Source organism: Drosophila novamexicana, unplaced genomic scaffold, assembly GCF_003285875.2.
Source record: "Drosophila novamexicana strain 15010-1031.04,08,12 unplaced genomic scaffold, DnovRS2.1 tig00001151-arrow-arrow-pilon, whole genome shotgun sequence".
NCBI lineage: Eukaryota > Metazoa > Arthropoda > Insecta > Diptera > Drosophilidae > Drosophila > Drosophila novamexicana.
Genome location: NW_020824842.1, coordinates 512,186 through 530,958, shown reverse-complemented (window position 1 = coordinate 530,958; position 18,773 = coordinate 512,186). Strand labels below are relative to the sequence as shown.

The window sequence follows — 18,773 nt, the reverse complement described above, 5'->3', positions numbered from 1 at the left end:
CAGCAACAACAACAGCAGCTGCCAAAATGGATGCAGAGGTGTGTAGAGTGTGTGTTTATAGTAGAATGCATATGTGTTCCCGTCCGTGCTTAGTATGTCAACTAAAGAACAAATTAAAAAGTGTGTGCTAAAAAGAGGATGTTTTAGAACAAACGTCAAAAACTGAACTAAACTCTAGCAAGTTTGTGTGCCCATTTGTTATTCAATTTTTTGCTTTTTTTATTATTATTTTTTTATTGTTGTTTCTCGCACGTTAATTATTATCTGAGTACGCCGCAAAACCAGTTACATTTGCCGCTCTCAGACAGATATAAATAAAAAAAAATGAAAAATTAACTTCGTTTTCATTTTCCAAATGCAAATTCAAATCAAAGTCAGCAACAACAACAACAATAACAACAAACAATAACAAACAATAACAACAACATTTAGCAGTACTCACCGCGACGCAGCTGCTGCACATGACAGCAGAGGCGGCCCAAAGGGGGTGGGTCTATTGGGGCTCAGATACATTGCAGAGTTACAAACTGAAGATACTCTTTAGGATTGTCTAAAGAGCACTCTAGACACTTAGATAGATATGACAAGTACGATGCCAAGACTTTCAATTTCCCACTATTAATACAGTTCGGATAGAAATGGCTTACTTTCGAAATGGCACTGCCTTATATGGCCTGCCTGTAAGAGATTGCCACAGCCATGTACTATAGGCCGGGTATTCGAGCCCGGAGCGTTGGACAGCGAGAAATCTTTCACCCAAAAATATATATATACGAAAATCCCAAAATAAAGATTTGATTTCATACAAATATACTATAGTATAGTATTGTATTTGAGTACCTCATTTATTTATATTTTGTATATACAAATTCAGAATACTTTCTTACTCACGTTGTTTATATAATAATTAACTGAATATTATTTTGGTAGGAGCCAAGTTAATTGGAACTTAAATTTTGATTGATGTTATCTGATTTCAGTTTCAGACCAAAAACTTTCCGTTTGAATTGAAAAAGTTAACTTATTCTATTCCCCATATATTAAACAATAGTTAAAAGCTAACTAAAGTCTTGGCATTATCATTTTTGCTACCCTTTTAAGACTTTTAAGCTCATGCTTTCACTCGGAAAAAAATCGAATTGCATTATCTTATCTTCTACAATTGGACTTCCTTGGCTTCTTGCATTTCCTTATCTTCTTTCTGAACAACTTGTCATTTGTAACAAAAGGTGTTTGCAAGCTATGCTGAGTGCTGCCCATTTTGGAATCCAAATTGGCAGCACTCTCTTCTGCAAGATTTAACTGCTACATTTTAGCAAGCGAGATAAGCAACTGTCTGTCATTCGGACCGCATAATAAATGAATTGTTGAGCGCAAATACAGTTAAGATAATAATATTAATTTTATAACTTGTTCAATTAGTCTCTTTCATTCACAATCTGTGTTGTTGTGTACGCAATTTTGTTGTCAGATTCCCAACAAACAGTTACTAATATTTACCAAGAAGATAGCAGAGCTACCCCTGCACAAACCCATGCCCATGGATATGCCCATTGCAGAGGCAGGCATTGGACCCAGCATAGGCCAGTGGAAAAACTTGCCGTGCATGGAAAATTTCCACGCAAAGACATTGAATTGACTTGATACCAGGCGTCTGCCAACTCGTGAATAACAAATATACTACAGCATTTATCACTTGATCGAGGTACCGAGCCAACAATTATAGTGTATATAATGCATAATAGTGTGCAGAGAAGTGCGTGGGTGAATTATACGTAAGATTGGCTGCTATGGCGCTTATCACGGCGTAATTTTCCTTAGCATAGTTAGACCCAACAGACGTTTCGTGGCACCTGACGTCAGGCTTCCTGTTAGGCTCTCAAAGACAACAACAACAGTAGTATAACAACAATTGATGCCGTGAGTTTTTGAGTGCTTTTGAGTAGCTGCCGATAAGCGTCATGAATTTGCTGACTGGATTTACACAAGGTGGCTCGTAAAGCCAAGAGACCCAGTTTTCAACCTCGCACCAAATTGCCCCCCCCCCCCCCCCCCCCTTCGTTGACTCTTCCAGCTGCGCAATCTCTGGGCCCACTTGAGCGTATCATCCACATTATCGGCGCCAAGATCCTCAGCCCCCGCCCCAGCTCAACTAACTTGTGCCTCAATTGTGTACAACACGTTGTGGCTAATCTTTGAGTATGACATTTAATTTCAAATAATTCACTTATAATTCTATAAATTTATCAATGATTTTCATTTATTTATTGGTCCTGGCCTGACTTTCACAATTTATGGGCGCATCTTAAAATGTGCTTGCACAAAATTTAAAATTTCCGCTGTCGAAGCAGTTGATAGCAGTTCCTTTTTAATAATTATAATACCATATCATCCAAAAATTGAGCATAAATATATGAATTGCCAGAGTTTTTGGTAGAGTCTTGGCCAATTATTAAATCTAATCAGCTGCAGCTAATAGGTGTATGCTTTATTTATTAATCATTTCTATGAAATCAACAAATAAACGTTCTAGTTTATTACCCTGATCTTATCTTTTGTTGTATTTTGGCATCATAAACACTTATTTTGAATAGTCTATAATTTATATGATTAAACACGTGTTCATATATATCTGGAGTGTAGCCAAACTTCTGTTGGCAAAGTGCTGCCACATTTTTTCGCATAATTGGCAACACTTTGAATTACCATCAGTTAATAAATTGTGTTTAATTCTTCATTTTTATACCCTGAACCCATTCAAAATGGGTATAAGGGTATATTGTATTTGTGCAAAATCCAAATGTATGTAACAGACAGAAGGAAGCATCTCCGACCCCATAAAGTATATATTCTTGATCAGCATCAATAGCCGAGTCGATCTAGCCATGTCCGTCCGTCCGTATGTATGAACGCAAGGATCTCAGAACCTATAAGAGCTAGAGACTTGAAATTTAAGATGTAGGTGCTCCTAGTTCCCGCGCAGATCGAGTTTGTTTCCGATAATCGATAACTTACTCCGTTTACAAGCAATAAAATAAAAATCGATATCGATATCCTGTTCTTTGGGCAATTTTGGTAAATAATAAGAGCTAGAGTCACCAAACTTGACATATAGCTTCTAAAATGGAATATATATATGCATTTGATGTTGGAAGAAGAGGGTTCAGGGTATCCCCTAGTCGGGAGCTCTCGACTAGAACCTCTTACGTCTGATATATTTAAATTCCAAATCATTAGTTTTTCGCTAAGAAGCACCTGTTTGATTTTGCGAATTGTTTCAATGGGTCTCATTGTTGTTTTAGTTCATTTAAAACAACTTCAAAGTTGTAACTCGTACATTTTGATGCAGCTGTGCAACTAATGGCTAACTAATTAGTATATATATAGGTATATATATTATGTAGATGACCATCGCAAATATAACGCACGTTAAACAATGGAAACTTAATATGAGTACGCCTTTGTTATTATGTAAATAACTGAGTTATTTTTGGACTTTGTTTTGGTTTTAATGAATCCTTCTCTCCCTCTCTCCCTCTCTTGCTTTTATGATCAGGTAAAAACCTCAATGAAATCGAATGCATTAATATTTAGGGTTTGGCAGTCATAAAGGTTGGCAAATTCTCGTAAATCCATTTCTTATCATTTATGATGTCATTTGTTGCGATTAGCGAAAATTACGCGGAGCTGCATCCATATACAAAATCGTGCCAAATATTTCACTCATGACAAGCTTCACTGTAACACAAGTTTTTTTCATTGAGTGAAAATTGCTGCAACCAGGTGATTCCCCCGTGCTGTGATTTATATGCAGCACTTAATAGAATTAATTGCCCAAGTTTTCACGCACTCGACCATAACAAACTGGAATTAATCATTCGGTTCTACTCATGATCCGAATCGCAATTGTTGTTAGATAATGGTTAAACCAAATAGAGATTAATTCATAGATAAAGTTACAATATTTTGCCTTCAATTTGCTTGCAATATGAAGTTCATTTGATAGGAAAATTATTAAAATTATTTTTGTTAGGAAAATAATTCTCCAATAAAATAGAAGCTTTTGTATTAAATATACAAAACATTTTCTAACGAAAACTTATTTATATATTTTTTATATAATTTTTGTTATTGTTTCTTTTGAATTTACAAAATTCCTAAAACCTAATAAGAGGTTCATTATACACAATAAAAAATTCACATAAGATCTAATACTATTTGATTGACTATAAATTAAAAGAAATTAATAATTATTAATATCAACAGCGTATCCTTATGTTTAAGCTCTAATTAACTTGTTATTTAACTAAAAGTCTGTGCTTATGTTTATGTACATAAATATTTGTGCCGTGAGTTGCTTTAAGTGAGGGCCCCAAACCGGAATTGTTTGCCAAAAGTCAGGCAATTGAAGCTCATCAACTGCGCGTTCGTCCCATTCAATTGAACGATTGCCCAACTTAATAAACAGCGATTTACAGCACAGCTTTTATCTTTCTTGAATTCCCGCGCTGCAACAAAAGGCCCCCAACAGCCCGCAGGCCAGAGCTGCATCTGCGCCAAGCACTCCGCAAGCAAACATGAGCTCCAATAATCCAAAGATGACAACGACCGACTCAGAAGAGACAACTGTCCAGGCAGCAGGCGCGACAGCAATTGCAGGCCCAAAGGCGGAGGGGGATTACCACCCGCCCACAAGGTATGGCTACATGGAAACCACAGCCAAGCTAACAAATAATGAACCCCAATGTCCAACTCCAAACTAACAAAATCCCGGATATACCGCATAAGGCTTGCTTAAACACCTTAACATAGACAAACCAACCGCATGAACTGTCATAGTCCGCACCAACTGCCGCAGGATTTATGTGAACTAACTAACAAGCTATAACTCATCCAAAACTATTTATTCTAATAAGAAAATGCTCGGCTCAACAATGGCTCTAGATTTACGCCTTACAGCAATCAAAAACTGCAGCATAACAAAACCCACTACAAAAAAAAAAAAACAATAAAACCCCAATAAAACCCCACTAAAAACCAACTAAAAATGCCACAAAAATCCCACTAAAAATCCCACAAACTCAACTGAATTGAAAAGCTTATCAGAAGAGAAAAAATAACCAATTCGATGTTCACGTTAAGCCCAATTTAAATATTCTGAATAGTCAGCGCTATTTAATGAACGGCATGACAAGTTGTTAAGGACTGACTGCTAGGATTTGCCGTTCCTCCGACCTAGCTTGACGTCCATCCGCTTAAGGAGGCCTTAAGCTGACCTGACCTAGCTAACCATAATCAGGGCCAAATATAAATATTGCCGCTGGTTCGACTCGCGTTTCGAACCGTTGCTTGAAGCTATTGTTGCTCATCCTTGAACCCACGTCTTGGTTCAAACCCTTCTTTCCTATGTATATTCATAAAGTTGTTGTCGAACTATTCTATTACAATTATCAACTGTCCGTTGTACTGAGAATTTGCATATATTTTGCTATACCAGATGCTGGCTAGATTTGAGATTTGAGTGCCAACCAAAATTGGCTTTTACGGTTCTTATGGTTCGAGGCATCTCCCTCCCCCACTCTTTAGAGCCAACAAATTGGCTCGGCTTTCGGTTCAGTTGATTATCATAAGAGTAGTTGGGCTTAAGGTTCGCTTGATTATACAAATTCTATTCTAATTCCGCGTGTGAACCGGTACGTGTCCAACCCGGTTTTGAAGCTTTGTTAATAACGCAATCAACTAACCTTGAAAACCCGATTCGTGCTCCATTTAACCATAGCTCCAAGTGCAAAGTGTAAACCCGACTAACCGTGCTCCAAACCACACCCTCCCCGCCACTCGTTTTGAGAACCGATCCGATAAACCTGCACGTTATCGATATCGATCTTGCATGACTCTATCCCAAAATGCAGCTACCTGGAGACAATTGTGCATCTGTTCAAGGGCAACATTGGACCAGGACTCTTTGCCATGGGCGATGCCTTCAAGAACGGTGGACTAATTGTCGGGCCGCTGCTGACGATCGCCATCGCGGTGATCAGCATCCACTGTCAGCATGTGCTCATCGCCTGCTCCCGGAAGATGCGCGATCTGCGCGGAGACGCGATCTGTGCGGATTATGCGGCGACTGTGGAGCAATGCTTCGAGAATGGGCCCATTAAGTTGCGCGGCTGGTCGCGCACCATGGGCCACCTGGTGGACATATTCATCTGTGTCACCCAGTTGGGCTTCTGCTGCATCTACTTTGTGTTCATCAGCACCAACGTGAAGCAGGTGAGTGCGGCCAGGTGGATGTTGACCAGCTACAGCTGATGACAAAAACGCTTACTTCACACACACACACACAAACACGCACACGGCTTCGAAGATCCTGCAAGCGTATGGCATTGACATGGATGTGCATCTGGTAATGCTGCTAGCCCTGGCACCTGTGCTGCTCAGCTCGCTGATAACGAATCTCAAATGGCTGACGCCGGTATCGCTATTCGCGAATGTCTGCATGATACTGGGACTGGCCATAACGCTGTACTATGCTCTGAAGGATGGCCTGCCGGAGGTGAAGGAACGCGCCTACTGGACGAATGGCTCCCAGCTGGCGCTCTTCTTCGGCACCGCCATCTTTGCCTTCGAGGGCATCGCCCTGGTGATGCCGCTGAAGAACGCCATGCGTAAGCCGCACCAGTTTGAGAGCACGCTGGGCGTGCTCAATGTCGGCATGTTCCTTGTCTCCGTGATGTTCATGTTCGCCGGCTCTGTCGGCTACATGAAATGGGGCGACCACGTTGGCGGCAGTCTAACGCTCAATCTTGGCGATACCATGTGAGCAAGCAAACGTCTAATTTCCAAAGCTGAAGATTGGCGCGTCACTCACGAGGCACACACGCGTGACTCACGAATAGGTCACGCGTGATTACAAGGGAATTGTGACTGCAAGCCACAAACAACAGGCTAGTTGCAGTTGCGGTTCACGGTTCGAACCAGCTAGCTGGCTCAATTCGTGAACTTGTTTGATTCAGGATTCGATTTATTGTGAAAATTCAATTGGCGTTAAACTTTAGGAAAAATAGCCTGAAAAACAAAAACAAAAAACACAAGTCGTGCGTGCCTCGTGTCACGCGCCCATCTTCAAGCAGTTTTTGGGCGCCACGCTTAAACCCTACCATTTACTTTCCCCACACACACACACACATACACACACTCACACTCGCACGCACACACTCGCAGCCTGGCGCAGGCGGTCAAGCTGATGGTCTCCATGGGCGTCCTGCTCGGCTATCCGCTGCAGTTCTTTGTCGCCGTCCAGATCATGTGGCCCAGTGCCAAGCAGATGTGCGGCCTGGAAGGCCGTGCCCTCAACGGGGAGCTCATCTTCCGCAGCCTGCTAGTGCTCGTGACGCGTAAGTAGACATGGACAGAGAGCATGGATTTGCTTAAATACAGTGCATACACCATATAGTGGCCATAGCGGAACTGGTGCCCGCCTTGAGTCTGTTCATCTCGCTGATTGGCGCCCTCTGCTCGACGGCATTGGCCCTCGTCTTTCCGCCGGTCATCGAGCTGATTGCGCGCAGCGAGCCGAACAAGGGGCCAGGCATTTGGATTTGCCTCAAGAATCTCATCATTCTGGTTCTGGCGCTGTTGGGCTTCTTCACCGGCTCCTACGAGAGCCTCAAGGAGATTGTCAAGCACTTTGGCGAGGAGGAGCAGCACTAGCTCTCAGCTCCGGTCGACTGGCAGGTTCTCAAGCAACTGGCTCGAATAGCCATAACCTATTTACCATATATATATACCCATATATATATATATATATGTATATGTATTTATATTACATATCTTTGATGTACGACAATTACTTATGACCCATGTGACGCGAAATAGTTTTTAATGCCCATTTGTCATGATGAGCGATTTTTTTTTTATATTTTCTACGTGTAAATAAATTATGGGACGCTCTTTTGCCGTCAACCCACAAAGTCACAAAAAGTTTTGTTTATTTTTTGTGATAGATAGACAGCTTTGTATTTGAGTAAAAAGTCATTTTGAAAATCGTTTTTGAACAAATAAAACAATAGGTTTTCAGTCGCTCAACTCGTATAATGCGCTGCAAATCGCCAGATCGAACCACTATATCATATCATAACGAAAATTAAACTTTTAAATGGAAAACTTTGTCCTAATGAGAAGGAAACCTGGTCGTGCATTCAAAATAACTAATCGGTATTCAAATTAATCCAAACCAAACTTCAATCCTACAAACTAGACAATGGTCTTCACAAACTATATCATACATTTTACATATATCTCTATGGGAACAATCGGTATATACGATATGATACAGCATCATAAGGGAACAATCGGTATGGGAAACCCAGCTGAGCAAATGTATTTAAACACCTCATCATCGCTTTTGAACTTGAGAATATTTTCCACCGCAGAGATCTTTCTGGAACACATCCAAGCTAACCAACTACGGCAGTGGTACATTTTATATTATACCAAAAAATTTTCCATAGTTTTTTCAATGCATATAAAATAGTTTGTTTTTTCTCTTTAAATGGCGCATAAACAAGTTTTTGAATGGAATTTTCCAGGCCTTTGACGGATTAAAAGTGTATTGAACTGTTTGCATTTGAAATTTAATAAACGTGTCCAAAGATTGACAGTGAAAATATTAATTTGATTCAGTTAAAAGCCGAGTTGTGAAATATGTGAAATGTATTTTTGAAAACAATTGCTACAATTTATCAAAATATTAAAAAACACATCATATACTATAATATTCTAAATATTCTAGTATTTGCAATCAAATCATTTCATCAATCGGTCATATGGGAAACAGATAAATAACAATTGGCACGCTCCGGAAATTCCATGCCTTATACTCATACCTGTATAAGCATACAGGCACACACACAAGTCTCAATGAAAAATGAAATTAATCTAATCTGAACGAAACTAAATCAATCTAATCGAAACCGTTTCGACATTGCCCGCCCAACGGCCTTCAAATCGCCCACCGAAATCAATTTCTACATGCAAAGAAGTTATGTGAATTGAATCGACAGTTAAAACTACACGAGTCTCGTGCTCGTGCTCGTGCTAACACGCACGACTCGGGACACGAAATATCGTCGGGTGACAACAGCACTCGCTGAAACCAACGAGAGCTAATTGACAAATAAGGAGCTTGAACAATTCCACCCGTAGCTGTGAAAAATGGGCGGTAAATCCAGCGGCCTGGGTGGAAAAGTTTAGATTAAGCTCAATCGTTTTCAAACTCATTTTAAAAGTTCTACATGTTAAAAAGAAATGAACTCCATGAAGACAAAAAACGAACGGAAAATTAAAAGGTTATTTAGCCAATGCCAAAAATTCACGCCGCGTGGTGAAAATGGAGGCCAAATCAAAGAAGCAAAAGTTTGAACTTCCGCTTGCTGAAAATGTGTGAACAAGTAATTTGATTAATATTAATTTAAAATATTTATAAATATTTAATATATATATATTTACGTATATTAGAAAAACACATATTATAGCAGAAAACATGTCGTAACTTTTGAAATTTCTCAACGGCACGAGCTCATCTCTGATGATGAATACTGATGCTTCCGTTTAAACATTTGGTTGTTGGCTTATATAATCCAATTGTTCAATTCCGTAAACATCGATCGTTCGATCGTTCGAACTTTACATTGATTGTTTATCAATATGCGCCATATTCGTAGAAAGTCCAAATTGAGCAGAAAAGCGCAGTCATGAATTTCATGCAATTCATTTAACTGGCGCTACAGAAAAGAAAAACAACAATAACAACAACAACAACAGCCAATTTAATGCCGTACATTTCCATGCGTTCCAAGTGCTCGGCCCCAGTTGCAGGTGTAACGAACACCGCAGCTCGATCACGAACTTGTTGCGCCTTTCGAATTCATGTTGTGCCATCGAACGGCCAAGAATTTTGAATATTGTCATGTCGCATATCGCATATCGTATTTGTGCTTCAACGTTCGATCGGCACGTGCATAAATTGCTCATACGCCGCATTGTGCCGCACATCCTTGAACCTGAGACGTGCACTTGTCGTGAGTTCCATATCAATTTCCAATTGGACTATGGCTATGCCATGCCGATACCCTTCCCCTTCCAGTTCCTTGCACTGGCGCTCATCTTTGATACCCGTTCAATACGTGCAAAAAGAGCATATTTGTTCGAAGTTGAAGGCTTAAGACCTGGCATATAAGCCTGAGCATATTTGCCCCATATATATATTGCCAATCATTTTATAGAGCACTTCAGGAAATGCATATAAAAGTCTAAAAACTGGCAAATCGGTCAAATCTATATCTTTGACAATGCTCGGCTGACTAAACTTGGCCAATGATGAACTCCCTTAAAGATCGATATGAATATACATACTAAGTATATATATATATATATATATATATATATATATATATATATATATATATATATATGCGTATATCGTGTATTGTTATATTTGTTAACAAAGATATTTTCCTGTGAACGGGTATGGCGCAGTCGATAATACCCGACTGGAATATCCTAAACAGGATGCTGCTGCTGCTGGGACTCACGATATTGTTGATTTACGTACAACAACTTTTTAATACTACTTTATCTAACTCTTAGAACACGTGATTTTCGCTTAACTTATTTGTTATTCGCCTGCTAAGGACCCATAAATAGACTTCAAGACCATCTGACTAAAGCTGACTAATTTAACGAGTCTCGCATTAGATAGAACCTGCCGGAGAGAGATACTATATTCTGTTGCTCGAAACCGGAATAATAGAAAACAAACCAATGTAAATAAATGAAAGATCGTGTTGTGTGAAGCGCTTGTTAATTTAACAATAGAACTCATTGTCTAATTTAATTAATTTGATTAAATTTCATCAAAATCAAAGTACTTTATCGTGTAGAGGCCATTAGGATTATTTTTCGTGCTAGGGTTAGGGATTTATTAGGATCCGTTCTGTCAGGCAGCTTAAAGTGGAATATGGATCTTCGAATAGGCCAATAGCCAGTCGAATCGGTTGACTATATATAGTATAGTGAGATGTTCTATATACCAAGATCTTGACTCAGATCGCCAATTAAAAATCTTTAAGCACTTTACAGGAAATTGAGCTTCAAACAAAGTTGTTTGGCTTAGACTAATTTTACATTTTTATTTTTGATTTATTTTTTCTTTGTTTATTTATTTTTGTAATTATTTTATTTATTTGTTTATTATTTTTTATTTAAATTTTTTTGTTTTTAATTATTTGATTTATTTTCTTCATTTATTTATTTATTATTGGTCCCAATGTTCGGCAAACCGAATATAAAATTAATAATAATAATTAAATATTGGACCAGCCAATAAAATAATTAATAAATAAATAAAAATGCCCCAACTTGTTGCTGAGAAAGTTAACTAAACATTATTGTAGAACTAAGCCTCTCCCCAAAAATATATAGTTAATTTAAGTACACTTGCATTTATAGTCAAGTAAATAAAAATGCGATTTTAGAAATATTCGCCAATGCGTGCCGTTTAAATAGTTTTCATACAACATTAAACAATAACGTATTTAAATGCCTTTCTTATAAGCACGCACATGGGAATGTGGGGCAAAGAAACTGTTAATCTTTTTGTATTACTATTTAAGTGCATGTAATATTGTTAAAGAAAAAAAAAAAAACTGATTTTAACAGCTTTTGCAAATTGATAAAACGTTTTGTTTTTAAACAGTACAAACAGAGTTTTAAACAATCAAAAACTAAAATTTGCAAATGCAACAACAGCAAAATGTACAGAGATAACAGAACTGCCGCTCAATAGAGTCGTGAGTGAGCGAGAGAGCGAGAGCGTGAGAGAGCGAGAGAGGGAAAGAGACGAACGCCATCAAATGCAAGCAAGGTATGGATGCAAAAAGCCGTTGACCATTATTGCTTATGCGCGCACACACACACACATACACGCACAGGCACAGACACTAACGCACACACACAGACGCAGACGCAGACGCAGACGCAGAGCAACTGCCGCAGTCGCAGCTCGCCTTGCTCGTGTATTTCACACGCTGCTCTTGGCCATTTCGAATATTTTGAATTGAGTCTGGTTTGAGTTCTTGACGCGTCAACACGCTCCTGAAAAAGAGCAAAACAGAAAACACGCACGCGCCAAAGTTCCAAAATATTTTTCGAAAAAAAAAAAACAAATAAACACATAAAAAGTGAAAACAAAAAAAAAAAATAGTTGCATTTTCTTTTTTTGCAATAAAAGGTGTGCATTGATTGGCATACTGTTTTTTTGTTTTTTTTGTTTTATTATTGTTATTAATAATGTATAATACTTTGATTTGCAATTATGATTCGTGCTCTTAGCGCTTATCTTTGTGTATATCGCATGTTAATACGGCCCACGCACACAGATATCGACTATCTAGACAACTACACACGTTGCCCAACACTAGAGAACATAACTGTGCTTTGGCCATAGATGTGATCCACTTGATTTATGCTGTCGCCCGATATTGTCAAGTGCACATACATATATGCTATAAATATGCACAGGTACATTGTGAACTTTTCAAACAATGAACGGCTCAATAAAACATTTAAGGCGCAACAAACATGAATTAAACATATTTTCAATATCTTACAAATCGATTCACCTGTGGCGTAAATGTGTGTGAAATACGGGTGTATTTCTCATTGTGAAATTCTCACAGTTTTAATTGCTTGACTCGCCGCGAATCCAAATGCGGAAATCAAAACAATAATAATTTTAAAAAACGTGCAAAATGAGTGTTTTTTTTTTTTGTTTGTTTGTTTTTTAATTATATTTTTGTAATGGTTTTTTTTTATGCTTTTAACTGGTGCGACGCATTTTGTCAAATTTAAAATACCAGTTCCGGGCATTAAATTCGACATTAGGATATTTTTAAAACAAAAGCGAGTGTGCATGTACCAAGCCGATTGTTTTCTGCGAAAAGTGATCAATTACGCGCATTTGCTATAAAAGCAATTAGATAAACGTTTGTCACGTCCCGTTTCGTGACACGTTTGAAGCACGACATCAAAAACAATTAGAAATGCTATAATTCTTATCAGAATCAGGGCTGCAAAGCTCAAGTTCGTTTTATGTGGTTCATGATTCGAACTAGCTGGTTCGAGTAGGTTCTTGATGTTTAGTTTTAGCTGGACTTTAACCAAAACAATTCCATTCGAAACATATAATTGCCTGTTGTAATTGTTAAATTTGAACTCGAACCTTTGGAGCTGGATGTAAGCCAAAGGAAGTTCCATGTTTCAAAACATGATTCAGTTCGGGTTACGGATCGATCTTTTTGTGGTGAACTGGTTTGTTTTAAGGTTTGGCTTAACAGATAAAAATAACTTTGAGTTTCTGTTTCGAACTGGTTCAGTTCTTAATTGGATTCTCTCATTTTTTAACCCTTTGATTACATAAAAATGAACAAAAACAACTTTTAATAAACAATAAAATAAAAATAAAAAAAAAAAAAAAAAAAAACGGCACACATGTCCATCTGTAGAAGAATGCAATCAATTGAACTTGTTGATGCGCAGAAGCCAGCCGGCTTTCTAGGGTTAATAGCAGTGCATTCCGTTAGCGAATCGTGTTCTGTTCTAGATCAATTTCCTACGCCTTGTCCTCTCTCCCCGCTCCCCACTCACCGAACGTTTATCCTCTAATCTAAGGCACCGTTAAGTTTGCTTTTGGTTCTGCTTTTGCTTTCGCATTGCTTTACCTTCTCACTTTTTTCGCTTTCGTCGTTTAACTGTAACGCGCTTGTGCATTTGTGTGCGAGGCATGTCGAACAGAGTTCACGGCGTTCGGCACTAAAATATATTGTATTAGTGATAAAATAATAAGAAATTGTAAATAGAGATTAATCAACTAAACACACACACACACACACACACACTTGCAGAAGCAAGAGAGCAACAACGAAAAGGCCATCGAAGCTGGCGCCATGGGCAGAACATTGGAAATAACGAAGCCGGAAGCACAGCAGCAGCAGCAGCAGCAGCAGGCGCCGCCGGAGCACACTGCAAAGCATGCCGACAAGGATGTGGAGAGCACGGTGAAGCGGCGACATGCGACCAGCAATCTGGAGGCAGCCACACATCTGTTCAAGGGCAGCGTCGGCGCAGGCCTCTTTGCCATGGGCGATTGCTTCAAGAATGGCGGCCTGGTGGGCTCCACATTGATGCTGCCCATAATTGCGATCATGTGCGTGCACTGCGAACGACTGCTCATACGCGGCTCCCTGCTGGCCGTTGCCAAGACGCCCGGCGCCACCTTTTACGATTACCCGGAGACGGTGGAGAAGTGCTTCGAGTACGGGCCACGACCTTTGCGCTGCATGTCGCGCGCCATGAAGCTCATCGTCGAGATGTTTCTCTGTGTTACGCAATTCGGTTTCTGTGCCATCTACTTTGTGTTCATCACGGAAAATCTCTACCAGGTTAGCTTCTTTTTAAGACTTATGCAAGTTTGGTTAGCTTCATAATTTACTTACTTTTGTTGAAAAACATCGTTTATTTACTCACGCGATTATATACATATACATATATATACCCTTCCTGTGGCAATAGTTCCGTTCCGTTAAATTACAGGGTATACATATAACCTGACTGATTCGATTCTCGAGCAGAAAACTCATCCAAAAACCTTATTTTTCTATTTAATTTAAATGTGATAAAGTTTCTAAAAGATTTAAATAAACAAAAGGACAAGAATAAAGCATATAAAGAGAAGAATATTTAGTTAAATATCAACTAATTTTTGAATATAGGCCCAGGACATTAAAATCTGAAAAATTATATAAAAATGATGAAACAGTTACTCAACAGTTACTCAACAGTTGTTAAGCTTAAGACAACCTTACAACATTTGCTAGATATACTTAAGCACACCAATTCCGTTATGCTCTAATTTTGTGAGGTTATGTTTTCCGATAGAAAAACGTAAGACAATTCCTGAACATTTAATAACTAATTTAAAAATGTAATTAGTTTGCTTTCAAAAATCGATCAGCTTAATAAAAATAATAGTTATGTACACTTACATACCTTTTTTCAAACTAACTAAATGAATATTGTGATATGTTAATATATGTATATATTTTGTTGTTGTTGTAATAATTCAAATTTTTGCGCTCATTTGCAACACTATAAAACGAGCAAGTGTCATGCGCGCACGCTTAAGCAGTTAAGCATTCAGCGTTTTCCAGCACTTAAGCAGTTAAGCATTCAGCATTTTCCAACACTTAAGCATTTAAGCATTCAGCATTTTCCAACACTTATATTTAAAAAGAATATACATATACATATTTCTTCTTGTCTCAGGTGCTGCAACAGAATGGCATAGACATCAGCATGAGCATGGTAATGCTGATTACTCTGCTGCCGGCAATGATACCTTCCCTGATGACGAACCTTAAGTATATATCGCCAGTATCGCTGCTGGCCAACTTTGCGCTGTTATTTGGCTTGATTGCCACACTGACGATTGCCTTCTCGGACGGTCCGATGCCATCAGTTGCGGAACGGCATTATTTTACGGGCGGCAGCCAGCTGGCGCTGTTCTTTGGCACCGCACTCTTCTCATACGAGGGCATTGCCCTGATCCTGCCGCTACGCAATTCGATGCGCGAACCCGACAATTTTAGCAGCCGATTCGGTGTACTCAACGTAACGATGCTGTTCATCACGGCGCTGTTCATCTTCACGGGATTTGTTAGCTATGTGCGCTGGGGCGAGTATGTTGCCGGCAGCATTACGCTAAATCTGAATGTCGAGGATGTGTGAGTACAGGCGATAGAATCCATATTCTTCGTAAAGCATTAAATCATATCCATATCCATATGTCTTTGTGCAGCATGTCGCAGGTCGTTAAGATGGTCGCCGCTTTGGGCGTCTTCTTTGGCTATCCCATACAGTTTTTCGTGATGATGAAAATACTGTGGCCGCCCGTTAAGCGTGCCAATGGCTGTGCCCAAAAGTATCCGATTACCATGCAGGTGGGCCTGCGTTTCGTCATGATCATGATGACTTGTAAGTTGGAAATTCATTTCAAACTAAATATCCAAAATTCAACCCATATTGCTCTGTCTTTTGTCTTTTGCAGTTTGTGTCGCCCTGGTGGTGCCCCAATTGAATCTATTTATCTCGCTAATCGGTGCATTATGCTCAACCTCGCTGGCATTTGTTATACCTGTGATCATTGATTTTGTGACACGCACCCAGGTGCCCAAGGGCCTTGGCACCTGGATCTATTTCAAGAATATCGCCATTCTAACAATCGCCCTGCTGGGCATTGTCACGGGCACATATCAGAGCATTGTAGAGATTATTAGAGAGTTTAACTAGTAGTAGTAGGGCTTAATGGGCCCCTAGTGCTTGCCAAGTATTTTGTAAATATGCTGTAAACGTGTGAAATACCTTATAACGTTTCATTGTCCTTCTAAGTTAAGTCTTATATATATATATAGTATTTTTTTTTTTTGTTTGTGCTATTATATGTTATTAATTTTAAGTTGTGCCTGCCGTGCCTGTTTATATGTGGCCCGATTGATTTAATCGTCAACTGTTAATTGGCTTTCAAAGAAACGAAACTAGATAAAACAAAAATATATTTTAATAAATGATTATACATTGTCTTTTATAAGTTCGATTTAAACTTGGCGCCATATATGTGAATACTTTGGGCATTTATCAACACTGCCGCAGGGCTGCAACAACGCCTTAACAGTCTTAAAATTGATTTAACAGTCGATTTTAGGAATGTTCTACTGGCCGGGACCAGAAAGGCTTTTCTCCATAAACTTCTTTCTCGCAAAACATATCCACCATTTGTTTGGCTTATCATCCGTCGTATCAAAGACCTTCTCGAGCACTCGATAGCCAGTTTCCTGGCGCAACTGCAGCAAATATTCACGCATCAGATCGGCATTATCTGGCTTGGTATACACCGAATTAAGTGGAAAGCCCGCATCGCCAGGTATATCAAACTTCGCTATGGCCATGGCATAGAGCTCCTGCTGACCTTGCTCCTTGCTCGTGCAGCGAGCCAGTTTTTTCAGGCATTCGGTAATGTAGAGTGTTACATAGATAAGCACACGATCCACTTCCGACTGCGATACAAGAATTAATCATTTAATAAATAGCTACTATTCAAGTAAAGTACATTTGTGCAGCCCTACCTTGACTTCATACGTACGAAAGAAAACGTTTGCTTTGAAATAATATAGTGACTCATCAATAATATCGTTATCAGCGTTAACACTGGGCGCTGGCCCTCGTACTTTGGTGCGCAACGGCAAAATGGCCATGTTTCCCACCTGCCGTTGGAACTCTTCTATTTCCGAATGATAGGCCTGGAAAATAGTAAGCAAAAGCAAGAATTCAACTTTTCAAGTTCAAATATTTGTTCAAAGGCGTTATAAGATCCGGTATTACTCATCGATAATTTTTCATATGTTTTGTGCAAATGCGATAAGTCCAGCTACTTACTGGCATTTTGAGAGGATGGTAATCAACTGTGTTCCAACATTAAAACTGACGGAATTCAATTGTTTTCTTTTTATCAACTGCACTTTTTTTATGCGCGAAATACTTCAGCCCTGCGTTATCGAAAAGTAGTTATCGAAATTTTAAAGTTTGACGTAAGACGATACGGTCAGCAAGTGCGAGAATTTTGTCGAATATGTTAAGCTAAATGTTAATTTACAGTAAAAGAGCACGTTCAGTGTGGAGCAAATGATATGCACGCTTCGATATTTTCATATTAAAAGTATACGGTCACACATGGAGCGCACGTTTTGCACTAAAAACAAATGAAGAGAAAACTAAAAACGAAATCCGCAACGGTGCCCGTTGATGTGGAAAGTGGTGAGGAAATGGTGGCGGAATCAACGGAACTAAATGGCAGCACAGATAAAAACATTGAGGCAGTCGACGTTCCCAGCGCAGACGACAATGACGACGACGACGACGATGAAATGGATTTGGCCAACTTCAAAACCGGCGCTAAAGCAATCGTCCAGCCAAAGAAACGCAAGAAGGGCATTATTTATATATCAAACATACCAAAGCACATGAATGTAACGCGTCTGCGTGAAATTCTCGGTGAATTTGGCAAAATCGGACGTGTCTACTTGCAGCCGGAAAAGCAGCCTGGTGAGTTGTAATTGGCGCCAATCCAGCGCTCGCTTATGCCAATTATTTTTCCTTCTTCTTCTTTAGGTGGTGATAAAAAGGCCAAGAAAAATAAACGCAAACGCTACAATATTCATTTTACCGAAGGCTGGGTGGAGTTCGAGTCGAAGCGTGTGGCCAAGCAGATCGTGCCGCTGCTTAATAACAAGCAAATCTCGACGCGCAAGAAGTCACAGTTCTTCGACTCGCTGTGGAGCATGAAATATTTGCCGCGCTTCAAGTGGGTCCACCTGACGGAGCGCATGAATTACGAGCAGGCGGTGCATAAGCAGCGTCTGCAGACGGAGGTGTCGCAGGCGCGCAAGGAGACGACCTTCTTCCAGAACAATCTGGACAAGAGCGAACACATTAAGAAGCTGGCTAAGAGGGCGAAAAAGTTGGCTAACGGCGGCGAGCAGGAGGCGTAGTAGCGGCAGTTTAATTATAGCTGTTTTTTTTTATTATTATTAAATAGAAATAAATATAAGTTGGCGCTAACGGCGCTGTTGATTTACATGTGAAAATCATCAGGTGCTCAT

General features: G+C 39.4%; 4 protein-coding genes across 4 annotated transcripts; 3 read left to right on the top strand and 1 right to left on the bottom strand.

The window, feature by feature from the left end:
* The first annotated feature begins 6 nt into the window (after nt 1–6).
* On the top strand, nt 7–7,983 carry LOC115766450 (proton-coupled amino acid transporter 1). Its single transcript, XM_030710382.1, has 6 exons — nt 7–38; nt 4,521–4,696; nt 5,913–6,273; nt 6,368–6,819; nt 7,225–7,397; nt 7,457–7,983. The coding sequence occupies exons 1-6, from the start codon at nt 27–29 to the stop codon at nt 7,711–7,713; spliced, it is 1,431 nt and encodes a 476-aa protein (XP_030566242.1). The 5' UTR covers nt 7–26; the 3' UTR covers nt 7,714–7,983.
* Nucleotides 13–16,662, top strand: LOC115766451 (proton-coupled amino acid transporter-like protein pathetic). The gene is made up of 5 exons (XM_030710383.1): nt 13–38; nt 13,965–14,501; nt 15,385–15,842; nt 15,917–16,092; nt 16,166–16,662. Exons 1-5 carry the CDS (start codon nt 27–29, stop codon nt 16,405–16,407), a joined length of 1,425 nt encoding a protein of 474 aa, XP_030566243.1. The 5' UTR covers nt 13–26; the 3' UTR covers nt 16,408–16,662.
* Nucleotides 16,663–16,689: 27 nt separating this feature from the next.
* LOC115766453 (actin-related protein 2/3 complex subunit 3-B) lies at nt 16,690–17,702 on the bottom strand. Its single transcript, XM_030710386.1, has 3 exons — nt 17,551–17,702; nt 17,241–17,414; nt 16,690–17,171 (listed from the first exon to the last, which is right to left on the bottom strand). Exons 1-3 carry the CDS (start codon nt 17,554–17,556, stop codon nt 16,827–16,829), a joined length of 525 nt encoding a protein of 174 aa, XP_030566246.1. The 5' UTR covers nt 17,557–17,702; the 3' UTR covers nt 16,690–16,826.
* Nucleotides 17,703–17,779: 77 nt separating this feature from the next.
* Nucleotides 17,780–18,710, top strand: LOC115766452 (pre-rRNA-processing protein esf2-like). The gene is made up of 2 exons (XM_030710385.1): nt 17,780–18,216; nt 18,283–18,710. Exons 1-2 carry the CDS (start codon nt 17,874–17,876, stop codon nt 18,660–18,662), a joined length of 723 nt encoding a protein of 240 aa, XP_030566245.1. The 5' UTR covers nt 17,780–17,873; the 3' UTR covers nt 18,663–18,710.
* The last annotated feature ends 63 nt before the right edge of the window (nt 18,711–18,773 follow it).